The 21,106-nt window shown below is 33.5% G+C and overlaps 2 protein-coding genes across 4 annotated transcripts; both read left to right on the plus strand.

The window, feature by feature from the left end:
* Window positions 1–1,647: 1,647 nt before the first annotated feature.
* LOC132609922 (ubiquitin-conjugating enzyme E2 10) lies at window positions 1,648–10,180 on the plus strand. Its single transcript, XM_060324132.1, has 5 exons — window positions 1,648–1,782; window positions 2,505–2,590; window positions 7,780–7,907; window positions 9,278–9,382; window positions 9,777–10,180. Exons 2-5 carry the CDS (start codon window positions 2,521–2,523, stop codon window positions 9,918–9,920), a joined length of 447 nt encoding a protein of 148 aa, XP_060180115.1. The 5' UTR covers window positions 1,648–1,782; window positions 2,505–2,520; the 3' UTR covers window positions 9,921–10,180.
* Window positions 10,181–13,461: 3,281 nt separating this feature from the next.
* LOC132609923 (ethylene-responsive transcription factor CRF2-like) lies at window positions 13,462–16,395 on the plus strand. 3 transcript variants are annotated; one of them, XM_060324133.1, is made up of 4 exons: window positions 13,462–14,410; window positions 14,930–15,268; window positions 15,430–15,513; window positions 15,859–16,395. In XM_060324133.1, exons 1-4 carry the CDS (start codon window positions 14,065–14,067, stop codon window positions 16,203–16,205), a joined length of 1,116 nt encoding a protein of 371 aa, XP_060180116.1. In that variant the 5' UTR covers window positions 13,462–14,064; the 3' UTR covers window positions 16,206–16,395. The 3 variants fall into 3 exon arrangements, with proteins under 3 accessions (XP_060180116.1, XP_060180117.1, XP_060180119.1); XM_060324134.1 differs by having other exon boundaries at window positions 13,468–14,410; window positions 14,969–15,268; XM_060324136.1 differs by having other exon boundaries at window positions 13,520–14,410; window positions 14,972–15,268.
* The last annotated feature ends 4,711 nt before the right edge of the window (window positions 16,396–21,106 follow it).

Here is a 21,106-nt window from a genome sequence, read left to right on the forward strand (position 1 = left end):
AAAATTTAGACATTCATTAAAGGTGATTCATATTTTACTTATTAGCATGAGGAAAAGGATAATTAACTAAACTATACTCCCTTAGACAGAAAAAAAAGGGTCTGAGAATCGATGTGAGCTCTATAGTAACGAGATCATGCCATCCAACTGCCATATGATTAAAATTGGCTTTTTTAGCCAAGCTATTGGAAATTTAGATTGTTTGACCAAAACGAAAAAAATACTTTTGAATAGCATAAGCAAAATTTTCTGCTCTTGGAAGAAAAAAACTATGATTAGTCGACGTTGGAAATTGAATTGGTGTCACCCTTGTGGATCAATCAGGATCCATGTCTAAATATATGAATACATGAGGAAAGGAGAAGAATCACAACTATCGGGAAGGTTTCTGAACGGTTGTGTCACATAAAGATCTATATAGGTTTATATATATTAGAATCAGTGGCGTATCAATCTAGTATTGTAAGTGGATCATAAATTTATGTGTACAAAATTATTAAAATTATAATAAATAGTAGGTATTAACCGATAACTTTAAAAATATAATGGGTTCAATAGTAAAATTCTTCAAATTGAATCCATAAAATTTAAATTTTGAATCCGCCTTTTAAAAAGAAACCTCACGTTAATTTTCAGTCAATTTCTTCTTCTTCTAACACTTCCCTTCTTTCCAACTCTGACAAAGAAAAACTTCTATCTTTGGTGAAAAACCTTCGTTATATACATATAATAAGCTTCCGAATCCATAAACCTTGAACCCGAAATTTTTAGCTGCCTCTAGTCGTCAATACTCTTTTATAGTTGAGATGTTCGTTGGTAATAGCACAAATGTAATTTGAGTTGCTAAATGCTGCAATATTTTTCATTGCAACACCACTTTTCTCCTCTGTTGATGACAGCCAAAAAAGAGTGAGAAAAAAAAGGGGAAAAGAGACCCCAAAAAAAATGAGGAAAAATATTATATCAAAGCCAGGTTTCGATCCTGGGACCTGTGGGTTATGGGCCCACCACGCTTCCGCTGCGCCACTTTGATGAAGTTGAAATACCAACGTACAGAAAACTTAATATAGATTAAAAATAAGTTCGAACATATCCAGGCACAACAATTACAGAAACATTTGGGTTGTAAAGTGACATAAAAAAGTTACGAAACGGTGGCTCATTTGGTTGGAAAATAACTTATCCCAACATAACTAATCTCGAAATAAGTTATTCCACCCTTAGGGGTCGTTTGGTTTAAGGTATAAGCTGGGATATTCCAGCACTAATTTTTATACCATGTTTGGTAGAAGGTATAAATTAGTGCTGGGATAAATTTATATCTTGTACCAAACATGATATAAAAATTAGTGCTGGATATCCCAGCTTATACCTTCTTAACCCACTTATACTGTGATTATTTTATACCATCTTTTAAATGGTATAAAATAATCTCAATAGATGGGATAAATTAGTCCCGGGATTATAATTCCGGGACTAATGAGTCAATCTACCAAACGACCCCTTAAGGTGCAATAAAATAAGGCTACAATCCCAAAATAACTAATCTCAGAATTAGTTATACCAAATTTTTATTCCAACCAAACATGAGATAAAAAAACATTAAAATTTTATGTCGACAGTATCTTTGCTTATCTTTCACGGCCAACGACCCCTTACGGTATAGACGTAATATTTTATTCTTTTCTTGTGGCTATAAAAACCGTGTTTCTCGTTTCACCTAAAACTCTTCCATTTTCACAAAAATAAAAAAAATCAAAACTGAGTAGGAGGATCTCTAAGGTAAAATAAAAATAAAAAATCTCTTCTCATCTCTCAATTCTAAATTTTTTATGTATATATATATGTCTTGCTATACATGTAATTATGTAAAAAAAAAATTTGTTAAATTCCACCTGATTTAGGGTTTTACGTTGTTGTTGTAGTCGTTTAAATTAGGGATTTGTTAAAACTTGAGCTGATTTGAATTTGAATTTTATTAATTTTTAAATAAAAATAAAGGTAGACCTCACTTGTGAAATTACACTGTGTATACTGATGTTGTTGTTAAATAAAAATAAATTTTATACATTAAGATATTGAGAAAAAAATTCTTAACTATTTAACATTCAGATCTTCATGCACATCTTAATATTAAGATTACAGACGTCTTAATTTTAATAAAAATAAATGAGGCCTAACTACCCTTTATTGTGGTACTCGAGCTGATTTAGTTTTTTTTTTTTTTTTTTTTGATGTTGTGATTGTGGATTTGTTAAACTTGAGCTGATTTGAATTTTAAATTTATTAATTTTTAGATAAAAATAAATTTCATACATTCAGATATTGAGAAAATAAACCGTCTTAACTAAGACTATTTAGTACTCCATTTAGACTTTAATACAACGTCTTAATAATCAGATTTAGATGTTTTAGTCTTAATGAAAACAAACGAGGCCTGGCTACACTTTATTGTTATACTTGAGCTGATTTAGGGTTTCTTTTGTTGTTGTTGTTGTAATTAGGGATTTGTGTAGGGAAATGGCATCCAAGAGGATTTTGAAAGAGCTCAAGGATCTCCAAAAAGATCCTCCTACCTCTTGCAGTGCTGGTATAAATCTTTTTTTTTTTTTTAAATTCCTTTTCTTTTTTGTTCTGTTGATGAAAACATTTACCTTTTGTACCAAAAATTAATAGAACTTGAGCACTAGTGACAAATTGATGAATTTAACTAAGTATGGTTAAGTGATAAAATGTGTAAAGGACATAATCATGCATTTTTTCTTGCTGCAAACAATTAAAAACAACAACCACATACCTAGTGTAATTCCGTAAGTGAGGTCTGGGGAGGGTAGGATAGGATGTATGCAGACCTGACCTTTGGCGTGGGTAGAGACACAGGATTTTTCACAAGCGATGTCATATTTTGAGATACAACAACAACATACCTAGTGTAATAATACAAGTGGGGTCTGGGGAGGATAGGATGTACGCAGACCTTACCTCTACTTTTGCGGGGTAGAGAGACTGTTTCCGATAGACCTTCGGCTCAAAAGAAATGTAGTCAATGCAGGATTGCAAGGAAAATAAGGCAGCAACATGTCAAGATACAAAACAAATGGAGCAACATAAAGATAATGATCGATGCGATACCAAAATACTACTACTACTAAGAAAATACTATAAAACCATATTAAAAAAAGAAGATAATATAAAGAAAACATGACTTATCACTAAAAACTCATTATTCATTTGATTCCACAATTATTCTTAATTATTTTCATTGGCGAGAAAAAAGATGAAAGGAAAAAAGTAGGACAACAACTAGGGAAGCAGAAACATCCTTTCTAAAAATATTTTAATTGTCACCAAAGTATAAAAAGGTTATCCTGGATTGATTGGTTTAATGTTTTGGTAACTTCTAAGAGGTTAGCAGTTCGACCCTGGACATCAGGACGTATATCCTTTTGTAGATTGAGTCTCAAAAATGTTAAAACTCCAAAATGAAGCTGCCAGCCTTCGACTCGCGACCTCTAGTACAAAACTGAATCGTCCGACTGAGCTACGCCACTCGTTATGTCAAGTGGTGTCACGTTATTCAATTTGGACTTTACTTCTCTTTCTGCCTTTCAATCATATAAAGATATTTAGTGAAGTTTTTAGATTGAGCGGTGTCACGTGACACCGCTCGGCCTAGGGTAAATCCGCCCCTGGGTACAGAGGCTGTTTCCGATAAACCCTCGGCTCAAAAGAGATATAACCGACACAGGAAAGTAAAAAGGTGAGTATATAAAATTCTTTCCATCTATTGATCCTCCTGGGTGGGATCGTCTTTATATCTCTTTGTTTCCTTCTTTTTTTGGCTTCTGTAGTTTTTGTATTTGAATGATTGTTTTTGGCGATTCTTCCTTTTTTTCCAAAATTGGCTGCCGTGTTGATGAGTAAGGTCGCGTGAGGATACTGTTGATGAAAAATTTCCCTTTTCTACCAAAAGTTAACTTTCTAAAGAGGCACTTAGGGAAAATTTGATGAATTAATTAACTATGGTTGAGTGATGAAGTTTTAAAGGACATATCATGTATTTGTTCTTGCTGCAAACACAGGCATGGATAAAACTCTCTTCTATTGATCCTCCTAGATGGGTGAGTTAAAAAAAATGGATTTGGCTGCTGCTTTGATGATTTAAGGTTGCGTGAGAAATCTGCTGATGAAAAAACTTGCCTTTTGTACCAAAAGTAAAGTTGACTTTCAAAAGAAGCACTTAGTGGCCAATTGATGTATTAACTATTAACTAACTATGGTTAAGTAATGAAAAGTTTAAAGGATATATACATGCATTTGTTCTTGCTGCAAACGAGTGAATGGATAAAAATATTTTCAGTCTATTTAGCCTCCTGGGTGGGGTGAGTTCTTGCAGTGTTGATACCGTCTCGAAATCTCTTTGTTCCCTTTTTTTGTTCGGTAGTTTTTGTATTTGAATGATATTTTTTGGTCATTCTTTCCTTTTTTCGGAATTGGCTGCTGTGTTGATGAGTAAGGTTGTGTGAGAATACTGTTGATGAAAAAACTTGCCTTTGGTAGCAAAAAGTTAATTTAACTTTCAAAAGAAACACTTATTGACAAGTTGATGTATTACTAATTGTCTAGTTATGGTTAAATGATGAAATTATAAAGGACATATCATGCATTTGTTGTTGCTGCAAACAAGGGAGTGTATGAAATTATTTTCGGTTTATTGATCGTCCTAAGGTGGGTGAGTTTAAAAAAAAACTGGCGTTTGCTTTGACAAGTAATGTTGCGTGAGAACGCATTAGTTCCCTTTGTTTTTGTAATTAATGATTATTTTTGGTGATTCATTCATTTTTTTTTTCCCGGAAATTGGCTGCTGTTTTGATGAGTAAGGTTGCGTGAGAATACCGTTGATGAAAAAACTTGCCTTTTGTACCAAAAGTTAAACTTTCATAACAATCACTTAGTGACAAATTGATTTATTACCTAGGTATGGTTAAGTAGCCGAGGGTCTATCGGAAACACCTCTCTACCCTATAAAGGTAGGGGTAAGGTCTGCGTACGTCTTAGCCTCGCCATACCCCACATCTGGGACCACACCGGGTATGTTGTTGTTGTTGTTGTTGTTGTTGTTGTTGTAACTAGGTATGGTTAAGTGATGAGGTTTTAAAGGTCATATCATACATTTATTCTTGCTGCAAACTCAGACGTGGATAAAATTCTTTCTGGTCTATTGATCCTCCTGGGTGAGGTGAGTAAAAAAAAAAAAAAAAGATGAAGTTGGCTACTGCTTTTAAGGATTATCCTTTTGTTGCTTGACTATATGATTGTTTGGTTATGGTGTGGGAAGTGTGAAAAATTCAGGCTGTGCTTTTGGGCATGACCGCACATTTATGCACTGCCAAGTGCTTATTTTGTTGCTCCTTTTTTCACATTTTTCTATTGTTCTGGTTCTGGTGAGGGGATAGGAAATAATGAAAAATGGTCCTTGAGTATGTAAGAAATTGTTTGGTCTGCAAAAGGTTGGCTGGTAGACTCAGGTTATCTGTACTTGGACCTTAGATGAATCGGTTTTAATGAAAGGAGCAGTCTTGAGCTTGTTAGTGGTCAAAAGGAAAGGACTTTGAGATCTGGCTGGAATTTTTGCAACAACTAGGATTTTGCTTTTGTTATAATTTAATCTCAACTTTTTTGCAGTCTTTTTCTGTGAATAGTATTTGGGATGTGAACACTTCTTCTGCAGTTCAATTATGCACATGAAATATCTGGAATGAATTATCTCCTCTCCATGGATGAAATATGAGTAAACAAAGGACCTTTATTTGAAGAAAAATATTTGAAAGAATATCAAATGCTGTGCTTTCTAAACAGTACAAATAGCAGAAAAGTAATTCTACATTTAGTCAAATTAAACTCTTTAGACTCAAGAATAAAATCATAAAGCAAAGAAAAGATCAGACCTGCAGTGTTGAGAGAAGAAAAGTGACGGTAATGGTGGTCAGTTTATCTTTGTACGTTGCCATCAATCACCTGACATCCATCATTTCTGTCCTGAAGTTTTTTATAGGGATAATATTTGAGCATGCCATTTGCCTTCATCTCCATGATTTAGTTTAGTGTGATATTTGGAAGGAGCAGACAGGTGAAGAGAGGTTTGTGGGGGGGGGGGGGGGGGGGGCAGAGTTTAAAAATAGAGAAAGAAAGGACTAGAGGGAGAAGAGTAATAGCTAGGTTGTTACTGTTTGATTTTGTGATCCTGTGGTAATGGAAAAAAGAGAGCATATCTTTGGGGAAACTGTAGAGTTCAAATAATTCAAGCTTGAGGAATTAAGTACCTGCAAGTCCTCTTGGCTTTTTTGTAGCCTTAATCTATGTTGCTTGGACTCGTCAAAATTCTTGCCGCACCCGTGTCGACAGGACATGGTTGTGGGATCCACATCGTATTTGCCTATTTGGTCAACTTACTTTGGGTGCTTTGACTACATCTATGACAGAGAAGTCTAGATTGATTGAATATTTGGTTTGATTTTTGGGTTTATGTCATACATATATAGTTATACAAAGTATGAGAATGTTTTGTTATAACACGAGACATCTTGTGAATAAAATTTTAGGTGTTTATAAAGAATTAAAATTCATTAGTTTTAGTTCAATAGCTTTAATCAATCGAGATATATACTTTATGTGTCGTAACATACTTTCAATGGCCGTATTCCAGCACCCGTGTCTGCAATCTGATCCATACCCCCGAATCCTAAAATTTATCAGATGAAGAATCCAGCCTTTAGATCCGCACCCGTATCAGAAAACCGCACCCAAGTCCGAACAACTTAGGCCTTAATTTTTTTCAACTACGGCAGAGCCCTTACAACATCATTCAGGTTGTATAATGCAGTGGACTATGACGAGCTCATGTTTTATTAATTTCTCTTTCAGCTAACCATTCAGCTCATGTGAGTCCGTTGAACAGATAGCCCTCCTCTGCCAAAGAAAGAAAAGAGCAAAATAAACAAGGGGAAAAAGAAGAAAGGAATGAAACACGATGGAAAAAGTTCTCATATTGTTCTCTAAGTTGGCTGGAAATATAGAATTTTCCATTCAGTCTGTCCGTGACTCTGTGCCTCATGTATGAGGCTGTGCCTCATGTATGAGGCTGTGCCTCATGTATGAGGATAAGATGGCTCGGTTTCTTGATTGATTATAAAATAGTAGAAAATTTTAAGTAGCCTCATAGAAGAAAGTATTCTTTAGTCTTCTGAAGGATGGGGAGGGATTAGCTTGTAGCATTTAGATGAGACACTTATGTTTCTCGTTCTGCTGTGGTTCTTTTTAAAGTGTTACATCATGTTATTTGTGGAGGTCATGTCCTGGCTTTCTTGGTTCAATGATGTTATTTTTGGCGGTTATGTCCTGGTGTTCTTGGTTTAATACAAATCCGAGAAGCTTTGCTCCCTTTTACCTAATGAAGCAAAAACAGGAGGACTTAATAAGAAAAAGCTAGATGATTGCTTTTCCGGTGTTTAGTAACATGATCAAATGATACATGTTCCACATTGCACATGATACAAAACCTTGACAGACAGGCATAAAGTAAAATTGGCTTGTGCATATGAACTAGCCTAGCATGTCTGTGTTTATTCTTGAGACATTTTACAATCTGCATCCAGAAAGTTATATGATTCCTTCTGCTTTTCCTTTGCTATTTGTATTAGGTCAGTAGCTTTGAGAAACCAGTTTAAGATCTCCATGTGGAATGTTGCTTTCTGATTATTGCGCTCTTCCTTGTATCAGGCCCAGTTGCTGAAGATATGTTTCACTGGCAAGCAACACTTATGGGTCCATCTGACAGTCCTTATGCTGGCGGAGTGTTTCTTGTTACCATTCATTTTCCACCTGATTATCCATTTAAGCCTCCAAAGGTATCCCATCTACATCATGGGGTTTCCCACATTTCTTGATGACTAACCTGATAAGTTGTTTGTTTGCTTATCAATGCACTCCTAAATCTTGCTGGGAGCTTTTCTCAGTATCAAATCTGCTATTGTTTTTTAGGCTTGCATTTATAATATGTCAATGGGTTCCAAAGTCTTTGTTCACAATATTTTAAGCCAAGTACAGATGTCAGAGGTCATTTGCTAGGGAGAGAGCTCTTTCTTCCCCAATATCAATGTAAAACTATTGTGTGAATGGGCCTTCTATAACGCCCAAATTTTTTTGGTATTAATCATGCCTTAAAAGTTGAGTTAATTGATTGTAAAACCTACATAGACTGGTCAGTTAAGACCGGTATCAAGAAAGTAGCTTTTTTCTGACTTATCTGCAATTTGCTAGCACGGTAGCGATGGTCATAGATGCCTGTGAGTTGACTTGTGTTCTTATTTGGGAACTTGCACTCCAAGCCTTGCTGAAGTTCTGAGGCATAAATTGTGTAATTTACTCAAAAGCTGCTGAGTATGCACCGTATTCCTGTATTAATGTCAATAAAGAGCATGGTTGGTTGGCTTGATTATTTAATCAAGTGGTTTTCCAGTTTTCTTTGCTGCTGCTTTGCTTGTGCGGGATCCACTGAAGACATGAACTCGGGGAGGACGATTGCAGCATGTTGTGCAAGTTTAAGAAGAATGACTTGGATTTGGCCCAAAGAGATTTGTGAGTTTTGAGGGTTAGGAGTAACAACTTGGAGATCCTTCGCCGTGAGCTAATCTGCTCCAACCATGGTAGGCAGGTTTACTTGGCATTGTGTTTGTGTGCTAGTTGCAGGCTGCTTGGTTGATTAGTGGAAGGGCGTGCACAAGTTGGTCCTGACACCATCGTCATCCAAAAAGACTAAGAAGGATGACTTGGATTTCCCTTTTGGTTGAGTTCATGTTGCGTAACTAGCCATATTGTGAGATCTTGGAGTTCTCTAATACTTTTCAGTGTTGGTGCATGAATCACATAGACAATTGCTTTCAGTTCCTCAGGTTTGAGAACACGCATCTTGTTAATTTCATCCTAAACATTCCCCTCACGAGTACTATGCTGAACATTTAACTTGAGGGGGGACGGAGTCTAATTTTCTTGTTGGTATCCTCGTGAACAATTTTGTTTTATTCCATATTTAATCCAACAATGGATTGACTATCTTCATGTATTTTCTTAGAATTGACTTGGCGTGCTCGTAGATGCATTTGCCAAAGTATAAGTATTGGCTATCTCCCTAGGCAACGTTCTGCAATGTGTATGTCTTTTCTTTTCTTTACTCTATTGCCTGTGAAATTTCACACATCATTTATGGAACAATGTGCAGGTAGCTTTTAGGACAAAAGTTTTTCACCCAAACATCAACAGCAATGGTAGCATTTGCCTCGACATTCTGAAGGAACAATGGAGCCCGGCACTTACGATTTCCAAGGTTATTTCTGATATAGTTTCAGGCACATTTGTTCTTTTGATTTTGCTTATCTACATCCCAAGAGTTTCAAGGACTAATACTCACTAAGAATGTGAATGCTTCTTGATCAGTGTGGCTATTTATCTAGTTGTGTCCGCCTATCCATTCAATCTAAAAGGAACGTAAAATATTTTCCTTCTGTCAAGAGTTTAATTTAAGAAACTAGTACCAGCAGCTTCTCTGTTCCCCGTTGAAGTTGTTCTCTAGAAAGCTAGTAGAAGGAAATATGTTCACGGATCAAATCATACCTTGTTCATTTCAAGAGCAAACCATAAAGTAATCTATCAAAATGCAGATATCTTTCTCAGTAAAGCACATTATGGCGGTGACTTATTTTGTTATGTATTACTTGCAGGTGTTGCTTTCGATCTGTTCTCTGCTGACAGACCCCAATCCCGATGATCCTTTGGTGCCAGAGATTGCTCATATGTACAAGACTGATAAGAGCAAGTATGAAGCAACTGCTCGGAGCTGGACCCAAAAGTATGCAATGGGTTAGTTGCTGCTCAGATCCGTTTTCGAAGGAGCTCCTTTCCCTTGAGTTTTTGGTCATTATCTGTAATGTACTGAGAAGTGTTTGTGTCTTATGCATAATCAACTCAAAGGGGATAGGTTGAATTGTTGTGGCCTTCTGTGAAACATTAAATTTGCTGTGTCTGTAAACCTTAATGGTTTTGAAATTCTATGGATGGGTAAATGGGTTCAAAGTACCTACACATTTTGACCCTTGGCAACTGAATTTAAGTGCTCTTTCATATATGTGAAGCAGTCCAAAAGCCTTGATAGTTGAACATTTAAATACTTATCAGGTTAAATTTCCAGGAAAAAACTGAGTAGCACAACAGGAATCTAAGCTAGTCCAAACTCTAATTACTAGGAAGATTCAAGTGTTGTTCACTAATTAGTCATCTGGGACACATCCTTCTTTCTCAGTTTCATTTTACGTGTTTTAGTTGACCGGACACGAAGTTTAAGAACTTTTGAATTTGGTGATCTTAAATTAAATGTTGTTCACTATCAAAATATTTTTTGAATCTTGTGATTTAAACATATCATGTCAGTCATGTAAGGGGTGCCATTAAGGGTAAAAAGGAATCTTAGAATTAAAGGGTTACGGGTAGAAAGTAGAGTAATATTTTTTGTTGAAACAATGGGAGTAATATTTCAGAGTTGTATCAATTTTTCTAACTTTTGACTCATTTCCTTTTTAGCCAAATGATCATGTACATAAGCTATGAATATATATCTTCCTAATTTTGTAATGTGCCACCTCTTCTCTGTTCACCTGACATGTATAATATTATCCACCGAAATTTAGACGGATAGAGAAGAAATTATCTAGTAATTTTCTCTCCGCTGAAATTTGAATATAAAACCTCATATTTCTCAATAAATTTTATTGACCAGTAGATAAAAATATGGATTAGATATTATAAGAGCCATTAATATATTATGTACATAGTCAATTAAAAAAAAAAATACTTCTGCTGACACATAGTTAATACTTATTTATATAGGGTGTTTATATCTAATTAAACAATTAATCTTAAGAATCAACAAATCAAAGTGAAAATGCATATCATCTAACCATGATTAAGTGTTAAAAAATATATATGCAAAACATATTTTATATTTATTGGCTAGATATAGACCCCTGGTACAAATAAATTTTTATCGTAAAAACGCCTTCCCTCATCTCTCAATCAACTTGCATATAAATAAATTATGAAGACTTCTTGTCGTTTGAGAATCTAAATAAAACATCAACTCAACTAAGCCCAATTTCTTTTATTTATTTATATATATATTTATTAGAAACCCTCGAAGGGTATTTTTCGTTTCTAATGTTTCTTAAATGCACACGTTTTTTTTTTAATCAACGGATTCATGCAAGTTGAGCCATAGCTTTTGTTAATTTTTTCAAGTCTTTCTTTATTTTTCCTAACCTCAAGATATTATTGGTCAGAGAGTATCTTTTCTACTTCACATTTCATTCTCTAATAATCATAATTTTTTTAATTATTGCTGCTTAAACAATCTCTCTTGTTAGTTGTCTCCACATCCACCTCAAGAAATTAAAATGAAAAGAAAAAAAAAACATTGTTTGTGAACTAACAATGACAGTATGCCACTGTATAACCAAATTTTAAGAAGCCTCCAGAAGCAGAGACGAATTCAATAATTTAAATAAGTGATCGGTAAAGTTCGCCAGATACTATGAATGATGGTATTTCGTGTAGGCACACTATCTCATTAATATATGTTTGGGCTAGCTTGCGGCCCATAGAGTAATTCATACTGGGCAATTTGCAGGATTACCCTTCGCTGGGGGTGGTCTTTAATTTTTACCCCTCAAAATGGTGGTCTTTAAATTTTGCCCTTCAGGCAGAAATTCTGCCTGTGAAGTGCAATTTCTGCCTTAAGGCAGAATTTTGTTGGGTAGATCAGAATTTTGCAAAGTCTGCCTTGCGAAATTCTGCCTAGAGAATTTTTTTTTTTTACCTGAGCTGGGGTTCGAGGGGTATAAATTAAAGATTACCAATTTGAAGGGCAAAAATTAAAGACCACCCCAAATGAAGGGCAATCCGCACAGAAAAAAGATTCATACTGATCGACAAAAATCCTTCCTAGATCCAACTTTAATCGAGTATACGTCTGTCGCGGAAACAAGACGAACGAAAATGGTTAACTTTTACTTTGAAGTCATTCTATTGGAAGGCTAGGGGGCGCCTTGAAAAAATCATGCTTTGTATATGAAGTTATTGATCCATGGCCACGATCCTCAGTGAGGAAAAGACCGAACTCGACTTGGGATACTGCCTTTGAAAAACACGAATATTGTTACAACCATTTTGCTAGAAGCCTCTTAAAAAAGACACAAATTCAAGCTTTTAAGTCGTAAAGTTTACTAATCCGTTACTCTGTAGTAGCAACATATATAACAAACAAAACAAGTAATAAAGACTAAATACAAAGTGATGATAAATACTCCAAAGCTTATATAGGACAAACGGCAATCTATGAAAATCTTTTTGTTTTCCCTTTTAATACATATTCTTTTTAATTTTAACCAAACACCTAATGATTGAAGGACGAAGACAACATTTAATCATTTTATAACTTTGAATGGGTGCCAGGTAAACACAAAGGGATAAGAAGTACATATGTTTAATCCTTTATCCGAAGTGCTAAAATCAAACTATACGTAGAAAAGGACTTAAATCAACTTTTAGTTTCTGATTTTTTGTGGGATGGGACTTCGATGTTATGACAAATTTGTTTGTATTGAAACATTCTGAGCTTATTACTTTTGGTATGATTATGATGTTTTATTTGTTTAACTAGTTATTGGGTTACTAACTTTATATTCTTACTTGAATAATCTTAATAATGATTATGTATTATAATTCTTGTATAACTTCGTTCACAAACTAAACCACGTCTCAAATGAGTAACTCCACTAGATGCGGAGGCAATGACGAAATCAAAAGTATTGCTAAGAATGTTCAAGATTTAATATATGTATAAAATATTTTTTTACTAATATATTAAATATTTTTTTTATATATAGACAATCTAAATTTTTGTAAAAAAGTGTTCAACTAATCACCCTTTATTGTATATGACTAAGCCATTGAGTTTTGGTCCGTGAAAATATCTTTTAAAACCTCTAGCCTATATATCACCACCTCTATCATTCACTCGTGAGTCATCATTGGATTTCGGAATCATCATTTAAGTTATATCGGTAGTGCGTAAAACTTTACACGTGTGGTGTCAGAAGTTTCATATGACTGAATTCAATTATTTTTGCTTAAATTTCAACTATATTTTTTTGTCTGAAGTTAGGATCTGTTAAGTCTAACTTCACTGCATATCTAAAATCGTTTCGAAATGAGTATACATATAAAAATTTAAAAAGTGAGTACAAATTAAATAGCGATGTCCAAATAGAATAGCAATTTTCTTACTCAGAAATCGCCATATAAAATGTAACATAGTGTTAGCCTTAGGCCTTAGCTACTGGATCCTTTAAAATAGGATTTGCAGTTGTTTTGGTCATCCACTAGATTTCCTATTCCACTACAATTATTACTCCCTATATTTCTCTTTAGCTCTTCTATTGTTACACTCATTTTCACATCATTTTCTTGGCCTGCAATTTTTTTAAAGAGATTTTTGTGAGAAAATTAAAAAAAAAATAAAAGCAAAAGAAGTAGAACTCTTTTTTGGTCCTTCACATATAATCAAATGCAACATAATTTAGTCTTTTCTTTGTTTTTTGGGTCTCTTACACTCTGATATATTCTCTTCTTTTTCTGCTACTTTTCTTTGAACTTTTTCTCCTTTTCGAGACGGACTCAATTATTTAGTTTTTGAGTCTTGGATCATAATTCTTTTAGCATATGGAGTTACGGATAGATTATTTATACATATTAAATGAACCTTTATATATATATATATAGTACAAATACAAGAATTGAGAAAAATTATTAAATTCTACCGAACTGATATAAAATACTCCACTCCGCTCTTTTTCCCCCACTCTTTAACAAGTAGTTTTTTGTAAATTTCTATTCTTTTAGGAACCCCTTCTCCTTCTTTACTCTTTATATATTCCAATTCTCCATTTCAATGCAAATATGAGAAACCACTATACAAAAATAGACCAACAAAATATGTTTTCAAGTACTAAAAGAGTAGTGAAGTATACTGAACACAAAAAGCAAACTACCATAATAGTTCAACCATTAACACCAGCCGGAAATATCTCCGACCAGAAAAACTCACCGGAAATGAATGCCACGTGTCACAAACTTGTACGTATATCTGTCACTGATGCTGATGCCACAGATTCTTCAAGTGATGAAGAAAGTGTTGCTAATGTACGACATAGAGTGAAGAAATTCGTAAATGAAGTCAAAATCAAGCAATGTAATGAGAGTGTTAATTTGGTGTTGAAACCAAGAGGCGAATCCAGCTCTTCAGGTGCGGGTTTCCGAGAACTTAGTAACATTTACTCTTATCCTGTATATGTATTAAAAATGCTACTACTCCCTCTCTCCCAATGTGATACTTTTTGTTTTTTCGAGAGTGAAAATCTTTCATCGCGAGACTTATTCGTATGCCTTTTAAAATTTTAAATTGTTAATTAGTGTGAGTCTGTGACTGCAGGGGCGGAGCTAGTCTTCATGCATGGGTTCGACCGAACCATATATTTGTATTAAATTTTTTGTCAAATATGTATAAATTATTAATTTAGAATTCATTAACTTTAAAGAATTAGAACCCACAAGTTTCAAATCCTGACTCATAGTAATAGTTTCTAAATATGTAAGTTATTTTTTAAAAACTTAAACATTGTATGTTCGAATTCACGGTCAGAATAAAGAAGTCTGACTTTCAAAAATCGAAAAGTATCACATAAATTAGAATAGAGGGGTATTAAATTTTATAAATATTTGATTGTAAACTCCGTTATCATTATAAATTCATTTGAAATTGCAGTAGGAACTCATAAACTTCAAATCTTGGATGAAATTGCAGTAGGAACTCATAAACTTCAAATCTTGGACGCAACCGAGAATGCAGTAAAATCAGTAAAGGGACGACGGAAAAAGAATACCGAGGCAAAAAGAGTGAAAGTGAAAAATGTGAAAAAGTTTATAGGTGTAAGGAGGCGGCCATGGGGGAAATGGGCGGCTGAGATTAGAGATCCGACGAGACGTGTACGGTTGTGGTTAGGTACTTATAATACAGCTGAAGAAGCTGCTATGGTTTATGATAATGCAGCTATTAAGTTACGTGGACCTAATGCACTCACTAACTTTGCTCCTGAGGTGGAAGGTACTTTATGATTTACATTAATAATAGAATATTTAATTTCTTTTTATTATGAAAATATTAGTATTTACATTAATTACACAAATATTTATTTTCTCTTTAATTAATTAATTTTCATTTGTTGTCTTTCTGGTTTTCTTCCTAATTTCTTGATTCCATAACAGGTAGTTGTTGTGATTACAACTCCAACAAGGTTAAGGTGGAAGATAGTTGCTCCGATTACAACTCCGGCGAGATTAAGGTGGAAGGTAGTTGCTCCGATAACAACTCTCTCTGGTTATAACTTTTGCAAATAATATTTGATTGTTCAAATGTATATGAAGTGAAAAAAATAAAAATAGGGTTTTAGGTGTTATCCCAAGTTGTATTTGAAATTTTCATAACCAAAAGATGATTTTCAAATAAAGTGAAAATATTTTCCGGAAAAAAAGTAAATAATTCTCATAAACAAGACGGATCGCTAGTTTCCCTTTAGTTTTCTATAAATAGTAATGTAGTCTTTTATTTTCAATGCAACAAACATGCAACAATACAAAGAGTTTTCATTCGTTCGCTTTCTGGTTTTCTCTCTAATTTCTTCTATTCCATAACAGGTAGTTGCTTCGGTTACAACTCGGTCCATGATTCTCACCCTTCTCCAACGTCTGTTCTCCATTTTACGAGTGAAGAAGCGGATACTGAGCTGTCGCCGAGTCCAATGAAAATAGATATAGAACATAATTTTCCTATACCGGAGAATTTTTCTGACTTTTCATCGTTTGAGAGTTTGTTTCCACATGAGTTATTCCAGTTTGAGAATCCGGTACCCGTACCTGATTGGTTTGAAGCAACAAGTTTGCAAGACAACTTTGTCGGGTCAAGTAATGATTTCGGGCTTGTGGATGACTTTTTTCTGGATTTTGGAGATATATTCGGGTTTGACCCGCTCATTGCTCTTTGAAACTTGATTGAAAGAATAGTAGTAGTACTATTATTCTTCGTTTGAAAAAATTTAATTATAGTGAATAGGAAAAATTTAATTAAACTGTGATTAGGAAGTGGTAGTATTTAGATGTTGAATGCAAATGGTCTGTTTTGTCATACTAATGGACATTTAAGTGTTGAAATATGTTATAATTTGAGTTGTTATCCTCTGAGTCCAATATTAGAAGGTCTATCAAACTCATAGGGAGTTATAATTATGTTAAAACAAAAAAACAAAAAAAAAAAAACAGATCAATGTTCTTTTTATATACGTGATTCATGAGCGATGATCAATTTACGTGCAATATTCGGGAGTCATAGACTTATTTTCAGAAGGACAATATGAGCAAACTCACAAAAGTGAAATTATTGTTATTGTGCTTAAGATTGAAATGTATTAATTGTTGTTGTATGATATCTTCGTATTCAATCAAAAATAGTATAAGATGAAACAAAATAAATATATTATTTTTGTCAATTCTGTGATCTTTTTTCCTAAAATGTTTCTCCAAATTTGTTGTTTGATTTGAGATTGGTAATTGAGAATATTTTTTTATGTAACATGAAACAACTCTGTCATATGAACTGTTGGCAGAGGAAGTTAGTCAGTGCATTTTTTGTGTTTTGTGCTTCTGCTTGCTCCTGTAGCCATTGGGCTAGACTGGCTGTAGGGTGTGGCTATGGGTAGTTGTCTGGTTATGGCTATTCGGGCCTCGAGAATGGAATCGACTTTATCTAGACATAGAGTCCGTTTGGATTGACTTATAAGTTGCTTATAAGCTGTTTTTAGCTTTTTTGAGTGTTTGGCTGGCCAACTTAAAGTCATTTTGTGCTTAAAATAAACTCAAAAAAATAATTGGGTCCATTTGACTTAGCTTATCTAAAGCAGCTTATAAGCTGAAAACAACTTATAAGCCAAAAAAAATAAGTTAGACTACTCCAACTTATTTTTTTTAGCTTATAAGTTATTTTCAGCTTATAGGCATAAGCCCATACAAACAGCTCATAAGCTAGAAAGAAAACTCATACTCCTTTCTTTCCACTATTTTCGACACTAATTGGTTTGTTAGTTCATTTAAAAGAATCACACATTTTTTTTTTTTTTAATGAAAAGTTTTATAGCTCGTTTGAGATCCAAAAATGAAGTAGGTTTTGATAAAAAGAGCTTTACTATCTAAAGTGAAAAATTCTTGGTAGGAGTTTGTATTAGACGTCCTTCAAAGCATATGTATGGGACATCAGGTAGAAAGAAAATTCATACTTTTTTCGTTTCACTTTGTTCATCACTAATTAGTCTGTTAGGAAAAAAAAATAACACATTTTTATATTTCTTTAATGAGAAGGTTTTATAGCAACACAAATAGTCTAAGATATTTGAGAATATAAGCTTTAAAATTTTATAGCCACTTAAGTGTTATGAAATTTTTAAGATCATATTTTTTAAAAAAAATTAAATTTATTTCAAGTCAAATTATAAAAAGTAAAATGTCACATAAGTTAAAACGAAGAAAGTATAAATAGGGGACCAAAGTTATTTGATTATGACACTCAAATAGAAGCTGCAGCATCACAAAATCTCAGCCTTTTTACAATAAGATGATCAACACTACCTTTGTGCTTACATATATACTTCCATATATAATTTCCGAACCGACCTGTTCTAATCAAACAAAATTCACAAGGATTTAGTTTTTCTATTAATGGACCACCAAAAGTGCTAGTACTAACATACAACAAAATGTCTCTTTCATTTTTTGTCTGATTTTTGCTTATTTTACAGTAAGCTAAAGAGATGAGCCTTTCAAGATCATTAATCTCCAGTTATTTAAAAAAGAAATCTAAGGATGATGAGAATTTTATGAGAATTACTCCATCCATCTCATGTTATAGATCAAGTTTTCTTGTGCTCCGACAATCCAAAATGTTTTACTCATATAATTACTCTAATTAATACTCCCTATGTTTCAATTTGTTTGAACCTATTTTCTTTTTAGTCCGTGCCAAAATGAATGACCTCTTTCCTAATTTGAAAACAAATTCACTTTATGAATGATTTACAGCCACACAAATTTTCAAGGCTTATTTTGAACCACAAGTTTCAAAAGTCTTCCCTCTTTCTTAAATGTCGTACCCAATCAAATGGGTTTATATAAATTGAAACGGAGAGAGTATAACGTATTAACTCTATATAACTTTACAACCTTCAAGACCTTAAACTCTTTTAGCTATTCAACCACCGAGAGTTCTAGTATCACTCCATCCTTAATTATAGACCTCAAGTTCGTGCTTAAAAAATGAGAAAGATTCTAGTAATTAAGAAACAGTAGCAAAGCTAAGATTTTCACTAAGAAAATTAAAAAAAAAAAAAAAAAAAAAAAAAACACAAAAAAAAAAAAAATTGACCTGTCTATGTAGCGTAAAAAAATTGACTCCCATTGAAAAAAGGTGATTCCGAAACTGGTCGAGAGCTCTTTCCCTTTTAATGGATTTTATGCGGGTGCAAATCTTGATTAGTCGAGTCGCTGATAGCGAACACCACGTGGAAAAAAAACATCTAACTATTCCAACTTTAGTCTTTAATCTATGATGTGATATCCTTTTTATTAAATTAATATTTCAATTGTTTAAGGCCACGTAAGATAGATCATTATAGTATTTCAACTGTTAGTTTAGTGATATTGTTATCTATTAAAAGACCAGGGGATTATTCTATTTTGATTGGTCCACATTTATGATTAAATAGAAGTGAAAAGGACAAGAATGGACCTAGCTAGCTATATTTGAAGCCCTACAAAATAACTAAGATCTTGTAGCTTTAGCTAGAATTTGTATCATTATAAGACACCAACTTGCTTGCAAAATTCTTTTTCTTTTGAAATTCTGGGATCTTCATATAGGGTCCCTCATAATCTTTTTGAATATGCTTTCCAACACATGCTTCCTGAGTTTAATTATTGGACCACCAAGAATTGTGTTGAGATTAGGGATTTCAGGGTCGCCCCCCGAAAATAAATGATTTTTTTTTTTTTTTTATGGAGAGTGATTTTTCATTTAATGAATCTTATGGGTCGCGAATTTGATTTAGTCCAGAGCCCCAAAAGGGGTATTAGATATCGGGTGAGAAGCAGAACAAAACTTTATTATAGTGCAACTAGTGTTAAGGAAATTTAACTCTTATATTTATCATACATTTTATTAATTTTTAGCTTATAAAATACATGTTTAATAAGTAAACTTTTTTGGCAAGGGGTATCATTTGAACCCCTTGCTTCAAGGTGGCTATGCCCGTTGGTGGATGCAGAGTGCAGGAACGAGTTTATCTAAATTCAATATTTTTGACATAGGACATAAATTTATGTGTCAAAATTTACTAAAATTACAACAAATAATAAATATAAACTTATAACTTTAAACATATAATGAGTTCAACGTAAAAGAAAATTGTGGAGTCAAAGCTGGAATTAACTCTTTTATATACTCAAAACCAAACGACCCAAAGTTAAAGAATGAACAAGAGAATAGTGTAGTCAAAAGAAGAAGTTGAAAGTAGAAAATTTCTAGGATTGCAATCAGAGAAAGTTAGAGACATGAAGACCATTGTTTGTTGATACTCAAAATAGATAGCAGCCTTCTGCAATTGGCAGTGCAAGTTGCTCTGTTTTTGGTCCCTCAAAAATCCCAACTTGACCTTTGCCACCCTCAATAGCCAACATAATGTTTAGTGACAGTACAAAAAATGTAAGATTGATTCTTTTTGGGTCACATAACTAATTTCAAGATGTAACTCACAACATAATGTAAGATGACTAAGCAGGCATTTGGACATAAATTAAGTGATATTTGAAATAAAAAAAGTAATAATTAAAATTAAGTTGAAAAATAATAATTAAGAATTGAAATTGTGTTTGGACATGTATTTTACGTTAAGTTCTATGAGATTTTTTTTCACTCATGAAAATGGCCTGAATCAATTTTTCAAACTTGAAAAACTTTTTCTCGTTTGGAGTGAAAAAATGGCACTATATACAGCCAAACAGATAAAAAAAAAAAGACTTGAAAAAAGCAAAATAAATAAATATATCCAAACAGGTCCTAAGATTTTTTGTTGTGATAAGTGCAAGGTCTATGTCTTGTGTGTGAAAAGAGATTGCATGTAATGACAATGTTGTAATAGAGGCCTTTTGGAGTATGTATCATGTGCAGTGTCACATTAAGGCCGGCAAATATTGGGCAGATTTATGGTATATATAATAGAGGTTGGACAAACTTTAGTAGTTTTGGGATAGACTTTGTATAAGTGTTGCGAAGTTCATGGAATATGCACATAAAATAAACTGCAAATTCTATAGCATAAATGAATTATTATTGTTTCAATGGCAAGCGACAGGTTACCAAAATCCAAAAATTTTAAATCGTGAATCCGCCTCTGCATATATAATGTCCCAATGTTGTCCAATACAACATCTAGAAATTTATAAGGATGACAAAAAGAGGCGCTTTTCAGTATTGCAATGAGAAATCGAGTGTCTTCTCTTAGATTGTTTTACTCAGACGAATTCAAAACATCAAGTTAAGAAATACAAAATGATATCGTTCCTATTATTTCTTTGTGTCAATAGTTTGGCAAAATAAAATTCAAAAGTCAATCAATAACGTCTTTAAATCAGTAGGGAAGACTAAAAATCATAGTAATTTCCGTGTTATCATCTACTGCATAACGGCCCTTATATTACAATCGTTGTATAACTGACTCGTGAACTCAACAACCAATTAGATTGTGAACCCGTCTAGTGCCCAAAATAGCCACATATCACATTCCGATAGGACAGATACATTTTTTTGCACGGATTGCCCTTCGTTTGAGGTGGTCTTTAAATT

This window comes from Lycium barbarum, chromosome 9 (assembly GCF_019175385.1).
Source record: "Lycium barbarum isolate Lr01 chromosome 9, ASM1917538v2, whole genome shotgun sequence".
In the NCBI taxonomy this organism is placed as follows: Eukaryota; Viridiplantae; Streptophyta; class Magnoliopsida; order Solanales; family Solanaceae; genus Lycium; species Lycium barbarum.